The sequence below is a fragment of the Nanorana parkeri genome, unplaced genomic scaffold (genome assembly GCF_000935625.1).
Source record: "Nanorana parkeri isolate BGI_ZX_2015 unplaced genomic scaffold, ASM93562v1 scaffold305, whole genome shotgun sequence".
Lineage (NCBI taxonomy): Eukaryota > Metazoa > Chordata > Amphibia > Anura > Dicroglossidae > Nanorana > Nanorana parkeri.
In genome coordinates this window covers 1,434,279-1,456,650 of record NW_017306573.1, presented here as the reverse complement: position 1 = coordinate 1,456,650, position 22,372 = coordinate 1,434,279, and the positions used below count along the sequence as shown (strand labels likewise).

At 46.0% G+C, this 22,372-nt stretch overlaps 2 protein-coding genes and 1 long non-coding RNA gene across 5 annotated transcripts in view; 2 read left to right on the top strand and 1 right to left on the bottom strand.

Annotated features, from left to right (window-relative positions):
- Window positions 1–243: 243 nt before the first annotated feature.
- On the top strand, window positions 244–18,748 carry LOC108788110 (oocyte zinc finger protein XlCOF7.2-like). 3 transcript variants are annotated; one of them, XM_018557844.1, is made up of 3 exons: window positions 244–377; window positions 18,147–18,191; window positions 18,625–18,748. In XM_018557844.1, the coding sequence occupies exons 1-3, from the start codon at window positions 252–254 to the stop codon at window positions 18,736–18,738; spliced, it is 285 nt and encodes a 94-aa protein (XP_018413346.1). In that variant the 5' UTR covers window positions 244–251; the 3' UTR covers window positions 18,739–18,748. The 3 variants fall into 3 exon arrangements, with proteins under 3 accessions (XP_018413346.1, XP_018413348.1, XP_018413347.1); XM_018557846.1 differs by having other exon boundaries at window positions 18,147–18,204; window positions 18,638–18,748; XM_018557845.1 differs by having other exon boundaries at window positions 18,147–18,210; window positions 18,644–18,748.
- Window positions 2,392–8,629, bottom strand: LOC108788119. Its single transcript, XR_001941313.1, has 4 exons — window positions 8,615–8,629; window positions 5,490–5,495; window positions 4,736–4,739; window positions 2,392–2,526 (listed from the first exon to the last, which is right to left on the bottom strand). It is a non-coding gene; the product is annotated as an uncharacterized LOC108788119 (long non-coding RNA).
- Window positions 18,749–20,313: 1,565 nt separating the features above from the next.
- Window positions 20,314–22,372, top strand: part of LOC108788101 (zinc finger protein 208-like) — a 74,919-nt gene continuing 72,860 nt past the window's right edge. The window contains exon 1 of the mRNA XM_018557835.1: window positions 20,314–20,961. Coding sequence (XP_018413337.1) covers window positions 20,386–20,961 — 576 coding nt within the window. The 5' untranslated portion in view covers window positions 20,314–20,385. The remainder of the gene's footprint in view (window positions 20,962–22,372) is intronic.

Below are 22,372 nucleotides of genomic sequence, written 5' to 3'. Positions count from 1 at the left end.
CACGCACTCATGGTATTTAATTCATCATTAATAAGGTAGCACAGATAACCCTAACGCTGCATCCAGCTTCACAAAGGGCCCAGTGTCGGGTCAGGACTTCTTCAAAGCTTGAAAAGTCCCTTGTTCATCACCGCAGACCATGAGGAGGACCCATAACCAGGCACGTGGTCAGCACAAAGAAGCATCATAATGGTAGAAAGATATATTTATATACCGTGATCCCTATTCTGCATCCACAGGATTACACAGTCATGAAAAAGACCTCAGAAGGTGGACAGAACTCCATTATGGGTCCTTCACATTCCTTCCTGATTCCAAAGGACGACAAGAAGATCCTAGAAGCCACCAAGAAGATCATAGAGCTGCTGACAGGAGAGGTGAGCGGTGTCAGGGATTCTGGGACGTGGTCCAGGAACAGACAAGGGATGTGTCTGGATGGTGACAGTATCATTGTGTGTGTCAGGTTCCTATACGGTGTCAGGATGTCTCTGTCTATTTCTCCATGGAGGAGTGGGAGTATCTAGAAGGACACCGGGATCTCTACAAGGACGTCATGATGGAGAATGAGCCGCCCCTCACATCACCGGGTAAGAGGAGAGAGCAGTACGTAGGGTCCACCTAGACAGTGAGGAGGAGATACTGTACACCATATGAAGGTCCATCTCCATTCCTCAATATAACGTCATGTCCCCAACAAATGAGGAGATACTGTACACCAGGGCTCAAAATTTCAGGTCCTGAGCTACTAGCCAGGCCTTAAAAGTTACTCGCCACCAGTTGCCTTGCCTGACCCCACTCCATCCTATTCTACTTGTGCACAGATATACCAAGTGTACCTGGGAACAAACTAAACATTCTCTTGCTGGACCAATACCGGCCATTGCACTAACACACACACGACACAACACGCGCAGCAGAACACGTAGGGCATTACACGCAGCACCACATGCAGGGCATACACGCAGCATTACACGCAGGCCATACACGCAGCATTACACACAGGGCTTACATGCAGGTCTGCTGATCGATCATCTATGGCTGGACGAGCAGCTGCCTCTGTTCATGACAGTGCCAGAGTGAGTCGATAGCTTCATTTCCACTCGCCCCCATGCAATTTTCACTCGCAATTTGCGAGGGGGCGAGTGGAAATTTTGAGCCCTGCTGTACACCATATAAAGGTCCATCTTTATTCCCCAATATAACCTCATGTCTCCAACACATGAGGAGGAGATACTGTACACCATATGGAAGGTCCATCTCCATTCCTCAATATAACGCCATGTGACCAACAAATAATGGAGGAGATACTGTACACCATATGGAAGGTCCATCTCCATTCCTCAATATAACTTCATGTTCCCAACAAATGAGGTGGGGAAGGTCCATCTCTATTGGTTGTCATGTACACCTTCTAAATTCTATTTTTGTGTTGGTGATATTATTGTACGGAGTTCGGTGTCAGGCCTTTGGGAAACATTTTATTATTAGAGTAACATACATGACTCCTGACTGTAAAATATGAACAATGAACATGTTACTAATATTTCATCAGGTGGACACGATGGCTGGAATACCTCAGAAGGACACACTTTACCTCCAGATTTTAATGAAGAAGATGGCATGGCACAATACTCTCCCGGACTAAACCTGGTCAACCAATATATACATCACAAACTTGATCATATGGTGAGAACAAAAGAGTTGTTGAATTCCGAGGAAGCCAATGATAAGTCACATGCTCTTATCCCAGATGTCCAACCACCAAGCTGTCAAAGCACAGAAGGATCACCAGACCCTTCTAATCCTGAGGAACCTTCTTCCAATACTTTGGATACAGCTACAAAGAAAGACAATAAGATATTTTCATGTTCTGAATGTGGAAAAGGTTTTAAATCAATCGCCTCTCTCAGTGGACATCAGAGGACACACACGGGGAATGGTCCGTTTTTCTGCTTGGAATGTGGTAAAGGTTTCACCCGGAAGCGCGCTCTCGTTTTTCACCAGAGCTCCCACACCAACGAGGGCCCGTTCCCTTGTCTGTATTGCAACAAACCCTTCATGAAAAAACATGACCTGCTCCAACACCAGAAGCTGCACGTCCGTAAACCGCCCATTTCTTGTTCCGAGTGCAAGAAGTCCTTCAAAAATAAACAAGAACTTGTTCAGCACCAGAGAATTCACACCGGGGAAAAGCCCGTCTCGTGTCCTGAGTTCATGGAGGAGAAAGAAAAGACTTCTGTGAGGAGTGATCAGCTGCCTGTGCAGGAAGATGAAGTGATCACAACCATAATAAAGGAGGAATATTTTCTAGATAACAACACGGGTAAGTATCAGACACAAAGTGCCGCACTTCACATTTTGAATGGTAGACCAGCGAAGTATACCGGCGAGAAGCCCTTTTCCTGTTCCGAGTGTGGAAAGTGTTTCTCCAATAAAGGAAACTGTGACAAGCACATGAGAATTCACACCGGGGAGAAGCCATTTTCCTGTTCAGAATGCGGCAAATGTTTTGCACAGAAGGTGACGCTAATTCTCCACCAGAATAAGCACTCCACCTGAGGCTGCTGAGAAACCTATGGTGGCCTTTTGTAGGCCCAAATAGTTGATTAATGATGAGGCAGTTTAAAAGATACTGGATATTTTAGTCATATTTGTTTTGGTGCAATCTCGTTTTTTTTCAACCAAAAGTTATCCGCTGATTTAAAATGTATTGCAAACATTTGTGCTGTTTTGATTTTTACCTCACAAGGCATTTTTGTAGTGCACCAGCCCAGCACCTTCTCCCACCTTCTGCCAGTAACCTGTTAGGATGACACCCCCTGGCAAGTGACACGTGCTTCCCTGAGGGGCAGAGTCTAAGTACCAGCCGGTGTTCACCAGAGCTCCTGATGGTGGAGATGGGCTTGGCTGCTTGCTGGTACCAGGTCGCGGTCCCCAGGGTTGCTCCGCCAAGGGATGGGCTCCAATGAGGAGACAGTAGTCAGATCCAGGCAGAGTTCAAGGCAGGCGGCTAGCATAGGGTGGTCAGACGGTCCAACGACGTCAACTAGCAATCAGAGGATAAACGCAGGAGATGAGCAAAGTCCGGGGCGGGCAGAAGATCAGGGCGGGCAGCAAGCGTAGAAGGGTCAGACAGTCCGGGTCAGCAATGAGAAAACAGCAGAAGTATAAGCTCTTTCAGAAACAGGAAGCTGGCAAAAAGACACAGACGGCCGCTATGGGGCCCGGCCAGATGCCGAGCGGGCCCCCTTGGTCGCTATGGCATCCTCTGCTGGTGGCTTTCACTGGCGGCTCTGAAGAAGAATGCGCTGCTGTTCAGATCATTGACCGTAATCTGTGCAGCAGCGCGTTCGTCTCCAGAGTCAATGAGAACCAGCAGCGGCGGTGGAGGAGGCCGGACCCGGCAGTGAAGGAGGAGGCGGGGCCCGTGGTCGACAGCAGGGGAGGAGGCAGGGCCCGGTGACGGAGAAGGAGGCAGGCCCGGCGACGGAGGAGGCGGGGCACATTAGCGAGCGTGGAGGAAGAGGAGGCGGACAGGTAAGGAGTGCGACCAGCCCACCCGAGGGCTACGCTGTAGAGCCCACCATAGAGAGTCTATGGTCGGCTCTGCAGGGTCACCCTCAGGTGGGCTGTGTGGGATCTCAAGTGGGCTCTGCAAGGGGTATAACTAGAAATCACAGGGCCCCATACAAAATTTTGCTATGGGGCCCTGTGATTTCTAGTTACCCCCTGCCTCACAGGTATTCTGAGCTTACCATAACATAACCAGATGATCTGGGAACCCTGATTCTCAGACACACCCACTGCATGATCCTTGCTGTGTCTCATTTACCAAAAGCCCTGTGTATCAAGGGAGGCTTTAGTCAGAAGTGACGGCGGATCTGAGGAACATCTAGGTCCATATAATATGAAGAACTCTAGGTTTGGTAGTGTCAGCAGAGCGGTTAGGTTTCTCTCAAACAAGGTTTTTCCTCGACCCACTGAGGGACTGTTGATGAAAACCTGAGGTGAAGAAGGAAAGGAGAGTCAAAGGGGTCACTCAATGAGGTGGGTAGGTGATTTCATACGATTGTCTGTTTTCAGTAGAAATCCAACGCATTTAGGAGGTAATAGAACCTCCCTTCTGAAGAAGGGAGATTCTATTACCTCCAAAATGCGTTGGATTTTTGTAAGGGCTTGGATGTGCATTGACTCGGCAGTGTTAAGGTGGCCATACACTCTACAACCATCGCAAGACTTTAGTCTTGCGATGGTTGTAAAGGGATTAAAAAAACGTACGATCTGCCTATCTTGGACAGGCAGATCGCACTCTCGATCATCGCAAGCCCGCCCCCCTGAGGGGCGGGCTTCCGATGACCGCAATGCTGAACGGGCCGTGTGCGCGTGCGCACAGCGGCCCGTTCAGCATTTGTCTTCCGAGCACCGTTCTAACCAGCCGAGAATCGTACGATTCCCGGCTGGTTTTCGAACATGCTGGTTCGACAGAAGACGTGCGACCGTACAGTAGAAACGGTCGCACGTCTCCGTTCACACTGCTCGATTATCGTACGAAAAACCGATCGCATACGATTATCGTACGATAATCGTGCAGTGTATGGGCACCTTTAGGTACAGCTGCTCTCTTCCACTTCCATTTCTCTTTCCACTGCCAAGTCAATCACTCTACTGCACATCATCTCTCCTGCCCTGAAGGGGCAGGACAACTCAACTGATGATTAAAGACAAGTCTTTTCACCTGACTACCTCATCAAGTCATCCTTTTGGCACACCTTCAGTACTGAGATCTTTCCTGCAGACATAGGTGATGAAACAGAGGTAGAAGATGTGACACAACCCATATTAAGGAAGCAGACCCACCTACCCCACATGTGAGGAACACTTTGGAATCTGGCTGCAGTGCATTACGTAAAACTCAAAATTTCTGCCCTTGTCTGTGTTCCTCGTGAGGAGATTTCCCCACTTCCTGTTGTGTCACCAGGACAGGAGTTGAGGGGAAATCTCTCCAACAAGGAAATAAATAATGGGGGGGTTCCTCCTTACTTCTTGGCCTACCTACCTACTGAACATTGCCGTGGTGTAGGTCTGCCAGACATAAACCTCTACTACAGGGTTTGGGAACCTTTGCTCTCCAACTTCAAATGCCTCCGTGAGCCATGTCTGTGCCTGTCACCGTTTTGCAATGCCTCATGGGATTTGTAGTATTACCACAGATGGAATGCCGAGGTTGCCTACTCCTGTTTTGCTAGGAAGCGTCTCATTTTGTGTGTGTTGTTGACTGGTGCCACCACCACACCAAATACTGGGCATAAATAGGACAGGACCATTCCAAAATATCCCTATAAAAACCACTGAGTGAGGTGAGGAAAAAGACCCATGAAGGCCGTAGATCCATCACCCCAACATCAGGGCAGGCCCCAGGAAAGACCTGCACCCTATGTAGTAAATACATAAGGTGCCATGTGCAGGACACAGCAGCCCTCGCGATATACAAATCCCTCCAGACTAGACAGAAGACAATATGGTGATGTGACCATGTGCCACACCGTGGGGTCCCACACCCATTGTGTTTCTCTGGCACCTCTGGGATGCAGGGGGGATCATCATTGGAAACTCCTTGCGGTTCCAACCCCTGGCCAGACAAGTGCCGGCCCATTCCTACCAGAAGGCATTGGCACTGGAGGGGTTCCTGCCTACAACTTGCAAGAAGTCTGGTTCACCGGGCCGGCATCAACCCAGGAGGAAAAGGGCCCCCAACACTAGGAAATACTAGACCTGAAGGAGAAGACTTTGTTCTTCCCCGAAAACTGATTGGAACAGATCATAGACTTGATCTAAGCCAAAAGGCCGGGACAGGTCTTAACGGGGAACCGGTAAATATATATATATGGAACAGTGGTCAACATGGGTCACTGGCCAGAGGTCCCATTATAATGGTGAAGTAGCTGCACTCAGGGCCACCTACCGGACGTGTCTTATTAGTACTGCTCCAGGGGGCAAATGCCAAACCTCTGCCCCCCTCACCCCAATCCTCATCTGCTGCTTACCCTTTATAACATCAACAATGCCAACATTATCTTTTCAATGACATCACACTATCGACACACATTCTCCATCTGAAGGCCTCCCCTGAAAAATACCATCACAGTGTCTCCTTTCATAGGGTATAGTAAAATAACCGAGCCCTGCCTTTTGGGAAGAAGTCAAAGGGGGGGGGGCGGTGTTGCTGGATGACGAGCAGTGACGTCACTGGTTGCCAGGAGCTCGCCTGGACGTCTGGAAGAGTGTCCCAGGTTACTAATATCTGGGAGAGGAATGGAGATGGACCTTCCATATGGAGAGATGTGTGTGGCCCTTACATGGCTCTTAGGAACCTCAACTATTGTGCAGCAGAGCCATGGCCGCGTCACTCTGCCTACCGCCCCCCAATGTGAGCGAAAGAGCTGCTGCCGGGGGAAACGCCTCAGGCTGGCTCATTATAAGGACGCCCTGAGCATTGCAATGACCTGCCGCCAACTGAGGTGATGGAGGAGAACATACACAAGGTGCCATTACTTCTAGCATACCAATGCTGGTGACATATGGGGGACTACTATTCATTCAGTGGGGGGGGGGCGCATTAAGGAACTTGGCCTTGGGGCAACAGAGAGAGTAAATCCGGCCCTGCCTGGACAGTCCGTGTTTTGAGTCCTGTATGTGCCGTGTCCGGGTTTTAGCTGGACACAGGACTCAAAACCCGGACTGTCCAGGTGATTCCGGGTTCCACGTCCAATCTTTATTTTTCACTGACTTTATTGTTCCGAATTTGTTATTTTACACGATTCGGATATAAACTCATTGGTCTCTCGGTGACCTCTAATGCTTTAAATAAAGGATTACAAATAAACCAAAAAAAAAGAGGAATTGGATAACATAAATATACAAAAAATAATATTATCTCAAAATATAATAAACAATTATGTGGGGTGTTTTTGTTGATTTACCGGTGTTGCCTTCAGTTTGAAAAAATAAAACCTAAGCCTGTTGCTTTGTTATGTTTTTGGGTGATTTAAAAAACAAAAATTTTGTTTGTTTTTTTTTACAGAAAAATAAATGAATTTAAAGCGATATTACACTTTAAATTTTAGAATTTTTTTAAATCATCTTTTTTACAAAGCTGAATAGATAATGATAAAGCGTAAGCTGCTGGCGGCCATTTTACTGAAGCCCGTAAGTGAAAACAACCAGAAATGCAGCCCAATAAACACAGCAATGGTGGAAGACATTCTCTTCAATGCTGTCCATTCCGGTCTGCCGGGCTACAAAAATTTGCTTGAAAAATTTGCACAATTTGCTTGAAAAATTAAAACATTTGTTTTTTCTTTTTTGCTATTTTTTTGTCTGTAGTTTCTTTCTTTTTTTATTTACAGAAAAAAATTACAAATTTAAAGCGATAATACACTTTAAATTTTTATTATATATATTTTTTTTTAATCGTCTTTTTTTTACAAAAGCTGAATAGACAGATAATGATAAAGCGTAAGCTGCTGGCGGCCATTGTACTGAAGCCCAGCTAGGAATGCAGCCCAATCAACACATCAATGGTGGAAGACATTCTCCTCAATGCTGCTCATTCTGGTCTGCTGGGGCTACAACAATATGGACGAGAAGAGCCAATCGCTGAAGAGCCTGCCTTTTACCCATGATGCTCAGCATTGGGGAAGGGGGATGGGCACTATTGTTGCAGGAAGCGAGTGGAGCAGAGGGAGAGCAATGGAGCCAGATTGCAAGCGTCTGTCCGAGCAAATATTACAGCTCGCCCTGGACATCATCTACCTGCTGACCGGAGAGGTGAGGAGGATTCTGTTAGGTTCATTTTATTTTTTTCCGATACCTGCCCGACAACGCGGTTTACAACAGTTTAATTTCAAGGACAAATCACGAGGAAGTTGCTAATTGAGAAATATTTTTCTTACTTTTTTATTTATTTTTTTATGATTATTTTTGTGTTATTTTTGTTTATTTTTTATTATTGCTTTTTATGATTATTTTTATCGTGTTATTATTTTGTTGTTATTACTTTTTTTGCTTAATTTTTCTTAACTGAATTATACATTTTTTAAACAGCTGCTCGCAACTGGATACAATATTACCGGCATTTTGTAGGTTTTTTTTTAAATGAAAGTAACAATTGTTTAATTTTTAAGATGTTTTTAAAAAAAAAAAAAGAATTTCGGTAACCAACAAAGACGAAAGTATATATTACAAAAATAATAATTTTGGCAATTTTGCTAGCAAGCTGCTAAAATCTCATGGGCGGCCATTTATTTATTTGACAGATTTGTTGGCATTTTTTTGCTTTGTATTGTCGCCGACTAAAATGGCTAAAAATGGAGTTAAAAAAAGGTTTATTTGTAGCATGTGTTTGGGCTCACAAAATAAGCCAATGATAAGTCACATGCTCTTATCCCAGATGTCCAACCACCAAGCTGTCAAAGCACAGAAGGATCACCAGACCCTTCTAATCCTGAGGAACCTTCTTCCAATACTTTGGATACAGCTACAAAGAAAGATAATAAGATATTTTCATGTTCTGAATGTGGAAAAGGTTTTACATCGATCTCCTCTCTCAGTGGACATCAGAGGACACACACGGGGAAGGGTCCGTTTTTCTGCTTGGAATGTGGTAAAGGTTTCACCCGGAAGCGCGCTCTCGTTTTTCACCAGAGCTCCCACACCAACGAGGGCCCGTTCCCTTGTCTGTATTGCAACAAACCCTTCATGAAAAAACATGACCTGCTCCAACACCAGAAGCTGCACGTCCGTAAACCGCCCATTTCTTGTTCCGAGTGCAAGAAGTCCTTCAGAAATAAACAAGAACTTGTTCAGCACCAGAGAATTCACACTGGGGAAAAGCCCGTCTCGTGTCCAGAGTTCATGGAGGAGAAAGAAAAGTCTTCTGTGAGGAGTGATCAGCTGCCTGTGCAGGAAGATGAAGTGATCACAACCATAATAAAGGAGGAATATTTTCTAGATAACAACACGGGTAAGTATCAGACACAAAGTGCCGCACTTCTACTTTGTTGGTCTACCATTCAAAATGTGAAGTAGTACAATTTTTGGCAACTATAAGTTGGCCATTCCTCAATATAATGTCATGTGACCAACAAATGAGGAGATACTGTACACCATATGAAGGTCCATCGGTATATGTACATCTTATCTGACCTCTATCCTTGTGTACTAGACCTCAGAGTTGAGAACCAGGCCAACATACATGACTACGTGCTGCAATATATGAACAATGAACACGCTGGTATTAATAACAATAATATAATTGTTCTTCATAGGTGGACATGACGACTGGAAACCTTCAGAGGAACATCTCACGTTACCTCCAGATTATAGGGAAGAAGATAACAGCATGGCACAATATTCTCCAGGAGTAAGCCTTGGTGCCCAGTATACACATCACAGACTGAATGTGGAGATATCAACAGATCGGTTTAATTCTGGGGAACCCAATGAAAAATCACATACTACGATTCCAAATGTCCAACCAAGCTGTCACAATGCAGATGGATCACCAAACAACCCAGAGGAATCTTCTTCCAATAAATTGGACACAGTTACAATGAAAGACAATAAGACGTTTTCATGTTCTGAATGTGGAAAAGGTTTTACATCGATCTCCTCTCTCAGTGGACATCAGAGGACGCACACGGGTAAGGGTCCGTTTTTCTGTTTGGAGTGTGGGAAAGGTTTCACCCGGAAACGCGCTCTTGTTTTTCACCAGAGCTCCCACACCAACGAGGGCCCGTTCCCTTGTCTGTATTGCAACAAACCCTTCATGAAAAAACATGACCTGCTCCAACACCAGAAGCTGCACGTCCGTAAACCGCCCATTTCTTGTTCCGAGTGCAAGAAGTCCTTCAATAATAAACAAGAACTTGATAAACACCAGAGAATTCACACCGGTGAAAAGCCCGTCTCGGGTCCAGAGTTCAAGAGAGATGAAGAAAAGACTTCTGTGAGGGGTGATCAGCTGCCGGTGCAGGAACGTGAAAAGAGTAGGACAAGAATAAAGCGGGAATCTTTTCTAGATATCAGCACAGGTGAGTACTGTTGAGAACACGTCTCCCCTTCTGTAGAGTCCAGTGGCGGCGTGCTTTACACCACGGCATCCCACTTGCCACATGCTGAGGTGTAGACCAGGCATCCTGTCGCACACAGACCTCCTCCCAAGGAGGGCCCCAGGGGAGAGAGAGAGTTCTGGAAGGTGTCCCCAAACCTTTATCGCCTTGCTCCAGCCATACCTCTGAGTCAGCCTGCTCAGGGATTGGTCAGAGTCAGGTGCATAGTCACAGCCTGAGGATGGATCCTCCCTCACTGTATGCTGAGGCCCCAACCCAGCAACAGGGGGAAGCAATCAATCCACCAGGCCCAGGGAAACCTGCAGAACTCAGAAATCAGCATCCAGACTGATTACAGTCCAGATATAGAACTAAATTTAGTAGCGACATAGCAGAGGACGCTACACAATATAATGTACATCTCAAGCCAAGGCGCCATAGTTACTTTGGTTGTATCCTCCGCAGTATTTGACTTCTATCTTTCGCTGCCAGAGCTCTAGGGGTGGTTGACTCTTAGACCAACATACGTGATTCTTGACCTCAAGCGTGAAGAAGGAGCATAATTGTGTTAATAAAACATTTATTTCCAACAGGTGGACCTGATGGCTGGAGTACCCCCGAGGGACACCCCATTTTACCTCCAGATTACAATGGCGTGGTACACTGTTCTCCTGGAGTAAGCCTTGCCAGCCAATACGCACATCACCGACTGGATAATATGCTGAGATCAACAGAGCTGCTTAATTCTGAGGCATCCAATAATAAATCCCGCCCCGTCATCCCAAATGTCCAACCAAGCTTCCACAGAGCAGATGGAGCTCTACACCATTCCAACCTGGAGGAGTCTTCTCCCAATAACCCGGATACAGTTACAAAGACATTTCCATGTTCCGAGTGCGGAAAATGTTTCACCTCCATCTCATCACTCAGCGGGCACCAGAGGACGCACACGGGGAAGGGTCCGTTTTTCTGTTTGGAGTGCGGGAAAGGTTTTACCCGGAAACGCGCTCTCGTGTTCCACCAGAGCTCCCACACCAACGAGGGGACATTTCCTTGTCGGCACTGCAATAAACCGTTCCTAAAAAAACATGACCTGGTTCTGCACGAGAGAACTCACGCGTCTGAAGCGCTCTTTTCTTGTTCTGACTGCATGCAGTCCTTCAAAAGTAGCCAAGAACTTGCTCAACACCAGAGTATTCACGTGCGGGAAAAACAATTTGCGTGTTCTCAGGTCAAGGAAGAGGAAGAAGAAATGCAGGTGGGGGGTAATCAGCTGTGTATGCAGGAAGAAGGAATTATTACAACAATTATAAAGGAGGAGTCTCCTCTGGATAGTGGCACGGGTAAGTATTAGACACACGATGTAGGGCCTCGTAGTTTAATTTTAGTTCCGGATTTTGGGGGTACCCATGCTTTGCCAAGGTGGGGTAAAGCGTTCAACCTAACCTTGCCTGCCCAGCAGTATATACAGTACTTGATCCCCCTCACCCCACTAACTAAGTTTGGCTGCCATCAGCTAATATAAGTGGTGCGGGAGTGATGGATAGGTCCATCCCCCTAGTGATGGACCACCTAGTGATGGACCACCTAGTGATGGACCACCTAGTGATGGACCACCTAGTGATGGACCACCTACTGATGGAACACCTAGTGATGGATCGGTGAGTATCTGCTTCTGGGGGTAGTTAGGCCTTTGCCTTCCATGGAATTCAGACTGATTGAAAGTGAGGAACAATCGGCAAACCTTCACCCCATCCAGAGAGAGGAGACGGACGATTATAAGTTGTAGACCAGAAAAGTTGGGATCCCAATTTTATTAGTAAACTATTCTAAGTTGACCCGAAAAAGTCGTTGTTTCTTGATGAGTTTTTAGCAAAAAATGGAGAGTTCTATATTTTCACCCAGTGTGCACCATACAAGGAAAATCAATGTTCTCTCATATACAGAACTCCTTCAACCTATAATAAAAATATTTCCATTATTCAGTCATCCCGTGAGCTAGTGTGTCTCCAACAACTGAGGTACTGTACTCTATGGAAAAGGTCCATCTCCATTCCTCAATATAACGTCATGTCCCCAACAAATGAGGAGGAGATCCTGTACACCATATGAAGGTCCATCTCCATTCCTCAATATAACGTCACCTTACCAATAAAGTAGTAGAGATACTGTACATCATATACTCATAGACGGACCTTCCATACGGTATCCAGTATCTCCTCCTCATTTCTTGGGGACATGACGTTATATTGAGGAATGGAGATGGACCTTCATATGGTGTACAGTATCTCCTCATTTGTTGGTCACATGACGTTATATTGAGGAATGAAGATGGACCTTCATATGGTGTACAGTGTCTCCTCCTCATTTGTCGGGGACATGACGTTATATTGAGGAATGGAGATGGACCTTCAAAATAAGAAAAGTTACTATGCACCATATGAAAGGTCTCCTTTTCTCAGTGTAACTTGGTTTCCAACCAATGAGGTGGAGGAAGGTCCATCTCTGTTCCTCGCCATAACAATGTCAGCAGTGTATGTACACCTTGACCCAGTGAGCCAATGTTGGTTTGGTTGCATGGTACATTTCTTCCCAACAGGTGAAAACAATGGTTGGAATACCTCAGAGGAACATCATAATGTATCTTCAGAAGACGATGGCGTGGTACTTATTTCTCCAGAAGGAAGCGTTGCCACTCAAAACATAGATCAGACGCAGACAAAAAAGTGCTCATTTTCCTGTTCAGAGTGCGGGAAAGGCTTTACCGGTAATCACGCGCTCATTAACCACCAGCAAACCCACACCGACGAGCGCCCGTTTCCTTGTGCCGATTGTGGCAAATGCTTCAAGGTTCAATGTTGTCTTGAGCGGCACGCAAAACTTCACGAACAATACGCGAACGCTCAGGATTCCTTGTCCTGCTTGGAGTGCAGCAAGTCATTTAAAAAGAAATATGAGCTCCACGTCCATCAGATGGGCCACAGCGGTAAGGAGATCTTCTCTTGCCCGGACTGCGACAAGTTGTTCGTTAGAAGAAATGAGCTGGCGGTCCATCGGAGAATTCACACCGGCGACCTTCCCTTCTCGTGCTCCGAGTGCAGGAAGTCCTTCAAAAGCAAACGAGACTTCGTTCGTCACCACAGTATCCACACCAGGGAGAAGCCCTTCTCGTGTTCCGAGTGCGGGAAGTGTTTCCCCTTCATATCGCAACTCAGAACGCACCAGATAGTCCACACGGGCGAGAAGCCCTTTATCTGTCCTGATTGCGGCAAATACTTCCCCAGTAAAGGGAACCGCGATAAGCACATGAGAGTTCACACCGGGGAGAGGCCGTTTTCCTGTCCAGAGTGCGGGAAATGTTTTGCACAAAAAGGGACGTTAATCATCCACCAGAGAACGCACACACCCTGAGGCCGCTGAAAGATCACAGTGGCGGGATATGGATGGGGGCGTTCTGTCCATGGGACAACTATGGGGCAGTTTGTGATGGTCTGCTGACCAAAATTGGATATTTTAGTTTCAGGGGTTTTGGGGGTAAACTCTGTTTTTGTATTTCATTATTTGGGGGTTCTTTTACATTCACATGTGAGGAGCTCTCTGGAATCTCCATCCATCCAGACCTGCTCCCACCTTTGTTCCTAAACCAGCCTCACCTGTACTCCCCTTTCTCTCAACATCCATCACACCTGCACACCCCCTTTTCTCAGTACCAAGTACACGAACAGCCCCTCTTTTTTTACAGCCCATTGTGCCTGCACCTCCCTTTCTCTCAGCACCCACCCCAACTGCACCTCCCTTTCTCTCAGCACCCACTCCACCTGCTCCCGCCTTTGTTTCTAAACCATTCACACCCGTACCCTACGCTCTCTCAACACCCATCACACCCCCTTCTCTCAGTACCCACTGCCCACCAAGCCTGCCATTCCCTCAACACCCACCATGCCCGCACCCCACCTTCTCTTACCACTCACTACACCAATGCACCAATGAAAGGAGAGCTCAGCGTCAAGGATTAGGCCGAGCGCCCTGGCTTGAGGGGAGGGGTGAGTCCTTTTTGAAGGGAAGCAGTGACACCGCTGGAAAATATCTACAAGTATCTTGTACAATTTTACGAATTTCTATTATGCTGGAAGACGAGATGAGCAACGCAACCCTAAGCCAAAGAAAAAACCAGAACCCATCAAACTGGACGCTCTCTATGAATATATTATTACAATATAAAGTCACTTATTCTGTATTGTGATTAGGGATGAACATCAAATAGTGATATTGATCAATTGGTGAAATTGATTTTGCCACAATTGACTTTCAGGTCTCCAACATTTTTGCCAAAATTTGCTTGAAATGTCACCATATGGGCGGATTAGGTCTGAACGTTGGCGTTGATGCTGTAGTTCACTGGCACACCAGTGGTCTAATATTTGTAAATTAACACTTATTGTGTATAAGGTTGGTGAACCCTGAGGCTGTAGATCTTGATCTAACTAATCGATTATGAAAATAATCGTTAGCTGCAGCCCTATTGAAATCATCTCTGAATTGGTACTGACACTGTCCTTGGTGCATCCAAGTACCTTAACTACAAAATTACGGATTTGGAGCTAACCAAAATTTTGTCAAAATTTTCCTCCAATGTCTCCATATGGGCTGATTAGCTCTGGAGGTATCGAAATTGCCACCAATCTTGCACTATAGCGGTTGACTAATGGAAAAGGTTGGTGACCCCCAGGCTGTAGATCCTCAAATCCTCTCCGGGTTGGTGCTAACACTGTCCTTCCTTCTGGAGGGGAGCTACGTCTGTTCTCCATGGTTCCTGTGTGTGTTGTAAAGTAGTCACCGCTCCAAGCTCACTTCCGGCATGGACTACAATCTCAATACAAATTAAAATGTAGTCCATCACAGGAGTGAGCTTGGAACAGTGACTACTTTACAACACACACGGGGCCCTGGGGAACAAACGTAGCCACCCTCCAGAAGGAAGGACGGTGTCAGCACCAATTCAGAGATGATTGGAGGATCTACAGCCTCGGGAAGCAACCTTTTCCATTAGACAACCACTGTAGCGCAAGATTGGTGGCAACTTCTGCACCTCCAGAACTAAAATTTTGGTGAGCTCCAAATCCGTAATTTTGTAGTTAAGGTACTTCCATGCACCAAGGACAGTGTCAGCACCAATTCAGAGATGATTGTAGGATCTACAGCCTCGGGGGTCACCAACCTTTTCCATTAGACAACCACTATAGTGCAGGATTGGTGGCAACCTCCAGAGCTAATCAGCCCATATGGTGACATTTGAGGCAAATTTTGCCAAAATTTTGGATGAGCTCCAAATCAGTAATTTTGTAGTTAAGGAACTTCGATGCAATTTTTTGATTTAGCTCCTGAGTTCAGTGTCACGTTAACAAATAAATCAATATAAGCTTCAGGTGGCAGCCATTTTATTGTAGCCAACGTATGAAGATTTGCCAAATAAACACTCCAAGTGTCTAGGAAAAACATTCTTGACCATAATATAACACCGAACTGTGTGTCCCATCTGGCTTGTTGGGCTACAACAAAATGGCCGAGGACAACCAATCACCTAGGAGCTTGCCTTTTACCCATGATGCTTAGCACTGGGGGATGGGCACTATAGCTGCAGGATTGAGTACAACAGAGTGCAAGCAATGGAGTCAAACTGCAAACGTCTGACCGAGAGGATATTACAGCTCACCCTGGAGATCATCTACCTGCTGACCGGAGAGGTGAGGCGCTCGCCCCCCATTCTTTTTTTTTTTTACTGATATCTGGCTGGCAAAAAAAATTTCCTCCAGTCTTTTTTCCCCAATCACAAATCACCAGGATATTGCTAATTGGTTACAATTTTTTTTATTGCAATTTTTTTTTTTTTATCTGACCGACAACTCTTTAAAATATGGGGAAAAAAATATTTTTTACTGTCGATTGTTTACTAAGTTGTACAAATTTTTTTTTTTTACAGAATTTGTGTTAGTGACCGCCGGCTCATTACAAATTGTATTTAAAGGTTTGCTGCCGAAATATTAGATATATAATGTATTATTTTTAACTGTCCATTGTTTACTAACTTACACAATTATTTTACAGAATTTTTGTTAGTGACAGCTGGCTTATTAAATTTTTATTTTAAAAGGTTTGCTCCTGAAATATTATTATACATTTTTTTTCTTTAAACTGTCCAATTACCAATCCAATTGTATTACCTGTTAAAAAATAAACTGTCTATTGTATACTAACTTACACAATTCTTTTATAGAATTTATTTTAGTTCTATAATATTTAATTTTTGTTACTGTTGATCGTATACGAAGTTGTACATTTTTTTTTTCTTTACAGAATTTGTGTTAGTGACAGCTGGCTCATTATATATTTTTTTTAAGAATTTATGTTAGCGACATATACATTTTTTAAACATTTGCTGCTAAAATATTTAAACATTTTACCAAAATATTTGTAACTTACAAAATGGATAAAAATTAGTGTTTTCATTAAAAAAATATATATTTTTGTTCTAGAAAAGGGAAAGCGCAGCTAGGATGTCCAAACGTATCTGACGGCTTTCTCTTCAAAGATCTGTTGGACTGTCTATAGCAGACCTGGGCATTCTATGGCCCGACCTGCGCTCGGTTATGATTCGCTGACACTGGGTGCCCCGGCTTTCAAAGCTGGCGCATCCACTGCGAGCCATAGCCCAGCACAGGCTCCTCCCCTTCAGTCGTTGGAGTCCTAGCAACCAATGATGTCAGGTGTCCAGAGAAGCAGCTGCCTGAGGTCCCCAGCAAGCACAGGACCTCAGGCAGCTGCAGCTTGTAAATAAGCACTGGCCCCCACATCTCCAGCTCCTTCCAGACAGCACGCTGCCCACCTCCAGACCCCTGGGGAGACCCCTTCACTTCCTGCACAGCACTCCTGAAAGCTTACATAGCCCACCTGAGACCAAACACAGCCATCTGAGAGTCGGCATAGCCCACCTGAGACCCCACACAGCCATCTGAGAGCCCACCTGAGACCCCACATAGCCATCTGAGACCCCACATAGCCCACCTGAGACCCCACACAGCCATCTGAGAGCCTGCATATCCCACTTGAGACCCCACACAGCCATCTGAGAGCCCACCTGAGACCCCACACAGCCATCTGAGAGCCCACCTGAGACCCCACACAGCCATCTGAGAGTCCGCATAGCCCACCTGAGACCCCACACAGCCATCTGAGAGTCCGCATAGCCCACCTGAGACTCCACACAGCCATCTGAGAGTCCGCATAGCCCACCTGAGACCCCACACAGCCATCTGAAAGTCCGCATAGCCCACCTGAGACCCTGCACAGCCATCTGAGAGTCCGCATAGCCCACCTGAGAGTCCCTATAGCCCACCTAAGAGCTCACCTAGCCCATCTGAGAGTGCGCATAGTCCACCTGAAAGCCTGTATAGCCTACCTGAGAGTGCGCATAGCTCACATGAGAGCCCGCACAGCCCACCTGAGACCCTGGAGACATCAGGGCGCCACCCCAGAGCAACAAAGTATGTAGCCCCCTTGCTGTCTCTTCTTGCTCTCTCCTCTATATTCTCAAAAAAAATTGCTGCACGTGGCGCTAGAGTGTTCGGGTTTCACTTGAAGAAAAGGAGGCAGCCCTAAGCCAACTCAAAGGATGAGATTCAAAAATGAGGAGAAACCTCAAGACCTTTCAGGAGGAGATGTCATCACCTAAAGCTCCACCAGTGTATAGGTTTCAGTAGAAGACTTAGTTGGCTCAGAAGCGTATACAGTGATTATTATTTCCCCTCCACAGGACAACATACTTGTGAAGAAGACATCCGGAGATGGACCGGATTCCATTATGGTTCCTCTACATTCCTTACTGACCTCAGAGAGAAGCAACAAGAAAATTCTAGATGCCACCAACAAGATGATTGAGCTGCTGACAGGAGAGGTGAGCGGTGCCGGGAATTCTGGGACATGATCCAGGAACAGACAAGGGATGTGTCTGGATGGTGACTGTATCATTGTGTGTGTCAGGTTCCTATAAGGTGTCAGGATGTCACTGTCTATTTCTCCATGGAGGAGTGGGAGTATCTAGAAGGACACCGGGATCTCTACAAGGACGTCGTGATGGAGAATGAGCCGCCCCTCACATCACCGGGTAAGAGGAGAGGGCAGTACGGAGGGTCCACCTAGATCCCCCATCATCTGATACACACATAGAAACAATGTATTCAGTCAGTGTGTGTGTTTCCTACAGATGGATCCAGTAAGAGGAACCCACCAGAGAGATGTCCCCGTCCTCTGTATTCCCGGGATTCCACACAGGAAGATGACACAATTCCTAACCTGGATCAGGTACGAGATCTGTTATCATCGATAGCTCCATTGTGATCTGTGCACTAGCTGCATTTTTTAAATTATTTTGTTTTACATTCAGGGAGAAAACTGGAGTAACTTTAATATTACTATCAAAAAAGAGATAAAAAAAGAAGAGGAGGATGGTGTGATGGAGGAGTGGGAGTATTTAGAAGGACACCAGGATCTCTACAAGGATGTCATGATGGAGAATAAGCCGCCCCTCACATTACCGGGTAAGAGGAGAGAGCAGTACGGAGGGTCCACCTAGATCCCCCATCATCTGATAAACACATAGAAACAATGTATTCAGTCAGTGTGTGTGTTTCCTACAGATGGATCCAGTAAGAGGAACCCACCAGAGAGATGTCCCTGTCCACTGTATTCCCAGGATTCCACACAGGAACATCATGAGATCCCTCAGGCCCGTCCTCTGTATTCCCGGGATTCCACACAGGAACATCATGAGATCCCTCAGGCCCGTCCTCTGTATTCCCGGGATTCCACACAGGAACATCATGAGATCCCTCAGACGCGTCCTCTGTATTCCCGGGATTCCACACCAGAAGATCTCTGTAGTCCTCACCATGATCAGGTAGAATGAGCTGAAACTGTCCAACTAAACATAATCATACTGGATTATATTTTTGTGTGTGGTCTCCGGGTAATAGTGCTCGCACTCATATTATGATTTTAGGGGGAAGAAGTGATTGATATGAAAATTGAGGTCAAAGAGGAGGAACGGACGTATGTGAGGGGTGATCAGCTGTCTATGGAGGAAGCTGAGATGACATGGACAATTACAGAGGAGGAATCTTGCCTAGATATCACCACAGGTAAGTATTGCGTACATAACATGCAGCACGTCACATTTTACTTCATCAGGTTTAAGGGATGAGGATTGACTAAGAGAGAGGAAGAATCAGCAAACATTCACACCATCCAGTAAGGGACTCAATTGCAAATGGTGGACCAGAAATGTAGGGACGCTAGCTGACCTGGAAAAGTCTGTTTCTCCATCATTCATTGAGAGACACAGGAATTCAGTTGTGTTATACCGCCACCTACAGGAGGTTGGGACAATCGAAAAATAGTAAGTCTCTTTATTACCCCTCCTCCACCCAGCATACCCCAAATGTTGCTAGTGCACTAGAACGTTCCTTCAGGACACACATGTAGTTCCACCTGTTTTGGTGGGTTTCTACAGTTGCAGTTACTCAGGCTTACTGTTCCTTAGGCAGTGTCTTACCTTGGTCTTGATGTATCTGTCCATCTCCATTCCTCAATATGATGTCATGTCCCCAACCAATGAGGAGGAGATACTGTACACCATATGAAAGGTCCATCTCCATTCCTCAATATAACGTCATGTGACCAACAAATGAGGAGGAGATACTGTACACCATATGAAGGTCCATCTCCATTCCTCAATATAACGTCATGTGACCAACAAATGAGGAGGAGATACTGTACACCATATGAAGGTCCATCTCCATTCCTCAATAGAACGTCATGTCCCCAACAAATGAGGAGGAGATACTGGACACCATATAAAAAGGTCCATCTCCATTCCTCAATATAACGTCATGTCCCCATAAATGACTCCATGATGCCTAATTTCATGCCAGAATTCAGGTAAAAAACTGACCAGTAGACCAACATACGTGACTGACTGCAAAACATGAACAGTGAGCATTTTATTATCAATAATTTATTTCCAACAGGAAAACAAGATCTACAAGAATACAAGAATTCCTCAGAGAGACATCCTGTTTTATCTCCCGATTGTAATAAAGATGATTCCAGGACATCGTATTCTCCCGGAGCAAGCCCTGTCTCTGAAAGGACGCAGGCAGGGAAAGGTCCATTTTTGTGTCCCGACTGCGGGAAGTCTTTCACCCATAAACGTTCCCTCATTATGCATCAGCGAACCCACACCAACGAGCGCCCATTTCCTTGCCAGGATTGCGGCAAATGTTTCAAAGTGAAATTTTGCCTTGATCGACATGCGGAACTTCATGAAAACAAGGCTGCGTTGTCATGCTCGGAGTGCGGCAAGTCTTTCGAAAAGAGATCTGAACTCCATGTGCATCAAAGGAGTCACGCCGGCAAGGAGATCTTCTCTTGCCCAGACTGCGAAAAATCATTCATAAGAAAGTATGACCTGGTTGTACACCAGAGAGTCCACACCGGTGAACCACCTTTTTCATGTTCCGATTGCAAGAAGTCCTTTAAAAATAGGCGGGAACTCGTTCGGCACCAGAGAGTCCACACCGGGGAAAAACCCTTCTCGTGTTCTGTGTGCGGAAAGTCCTTCGCCCAGAAATCGCAGCTCAATACACACCAAGTGGTCCACACCGGGGAGAAGCCCTTTTCCTGTTCCGAATGCGGCAAATGCTTCCCCAGTAAAGGAAACCGTGACAAGCACATGAGGATTCACACCGGGGAGAAGCCGTTTTCCTGTTCCGATTGCGGCAAATGTTTTGCACAGAAAGTGACCCTAATTATCCACCAGAGGACACACACCACACCGGTGAGAAGCCCTTATGCCGTTCTGAGTGCGGCAAACACGTCCCCGGGAAAGGAAACCAGCGAGGAAGGCTTTTTCTGTTCCGATTGCGGCAAATGTTTTGCGGAGAAAGTGAAGCTAGTCCTCCACCAGAAAACACACACCACGCTAATAGTCAACCACAGAGCACAAACCACCTGAGGACGCCAGAACACTTACGGTAGAGTTCCATAGGCTGAAGAACAATCGTACGATAAAGATGAGTCGGCCCGAAAGGATCAGCCAACCCATTGGGAATGTTTTTAGTTTTATTGTTTTTGGTTTATTATTTATTGTGCATCTTCATGTTGTAGTTTCGCTTAAAACATTTTGCTCTTGTCCATTCTGGGGATTTACCCCTCTTCCTGTTGGGTTATTCGGCCAAGTATTAAGGGACAATCTCCCCAACGAGGACATAGGCATCAATGAGAACACGTTTTCATTGATGTCTATGTCCTTGTTGGAGAGACATAGGGGGAAGAGTTCGATCTGCTTTGTATGGCTGTACGTGTCCTTAGAGGAGAGACTTCCTGTCCCGTAACAGTTGTCACTGAAACAGGAAGTCATGGAACTCTACTCAACTGTCATACAGAAGCTCCCACCTTCTGAATTTCCACTTTAATGATTGAAGTTCTCTTGGTGGGTCTCAAACGGTCCTTCCTTCTTACTTCAGATATGCATTGCGTGACAGCAATAAAGTTCTCGTGGGTAGACTATGGCATAGACTCTTTTTTTGTACTGATACTTGTTCTTCATCAGCACGGCTAAAAGGGTGACTTATTGGAATTGGGCCTTTGGAGAAGCGTTTTTGTGTTTTCTAAGTAAAGAGATGGTAAATAGATAATCTGCTGAACATTCTAAAGAGGGGCATGAGAGCCCAAAATATCTAGTCTGTTGGCCTGTAGTTTGTTAAAAGGTACGGGTGGTCACGATGGGGCAATGGCAATGGGTGATGATGGGAGACCATGACAGAGTCACCCAATGGTCTTGGCCCTTTTTCAGTTCATCCAAAATTAAGGAGAAGATCTTATCAGATTTTAAGCTTTAAACTCATACTCATGATGATGAGGAGTGATGGGTGTAAAATGCAGGCCTTAATGTGGAGGCACTACTGGGCTACTGAATGCCATATCCACAGTGTACCCAGCTGTCCGTTCCTTCTCCTCTGGCCGCCACGTTCCTCCTCCTCTGGCCGACCTGTTCCTCCTCCTCTGGCCGACCTGTTCCTCCTCCTCTGGCCGACCTGTTCCTCCTCCTCTGGCCGACCTGTTCCTCCTCCTCTGGCCACCCTGTTCCTCCTCCTTTGGCCACCCTGTTCCTCCTCCTCTGGCTGCCCGTTCTTCTTCTTCTGCCCGCC

What these genes read in the sequence shown, in the direction of transcription:
- LOC108788110 (XM_018557844.1), top strand. Translation starts at nt 252, where the DNA reads ATGAAAAAGACCTCAGAAGGTGGACAGAACTCCATTATGGGTCCTTCA. An exon ending in TAGAGCTGCTGACAGGAGAG is followed by an intron (nt 378 to 18,146) that starts GTGAGCGGTGTC and finishes TGTGTGTGTCAG; the next exon opens with GTTCCTATAAGGTGTCAGGA. An exon ending in CTGTCTATTTCTCCATGGAG is followed by an intron (nt 18,192 to 18,624) that starts GAGTGGGAGTAT and finishes GGTGTGATGGAG; the next exon opens with GAGTGGGAGTATTTAGAAGG.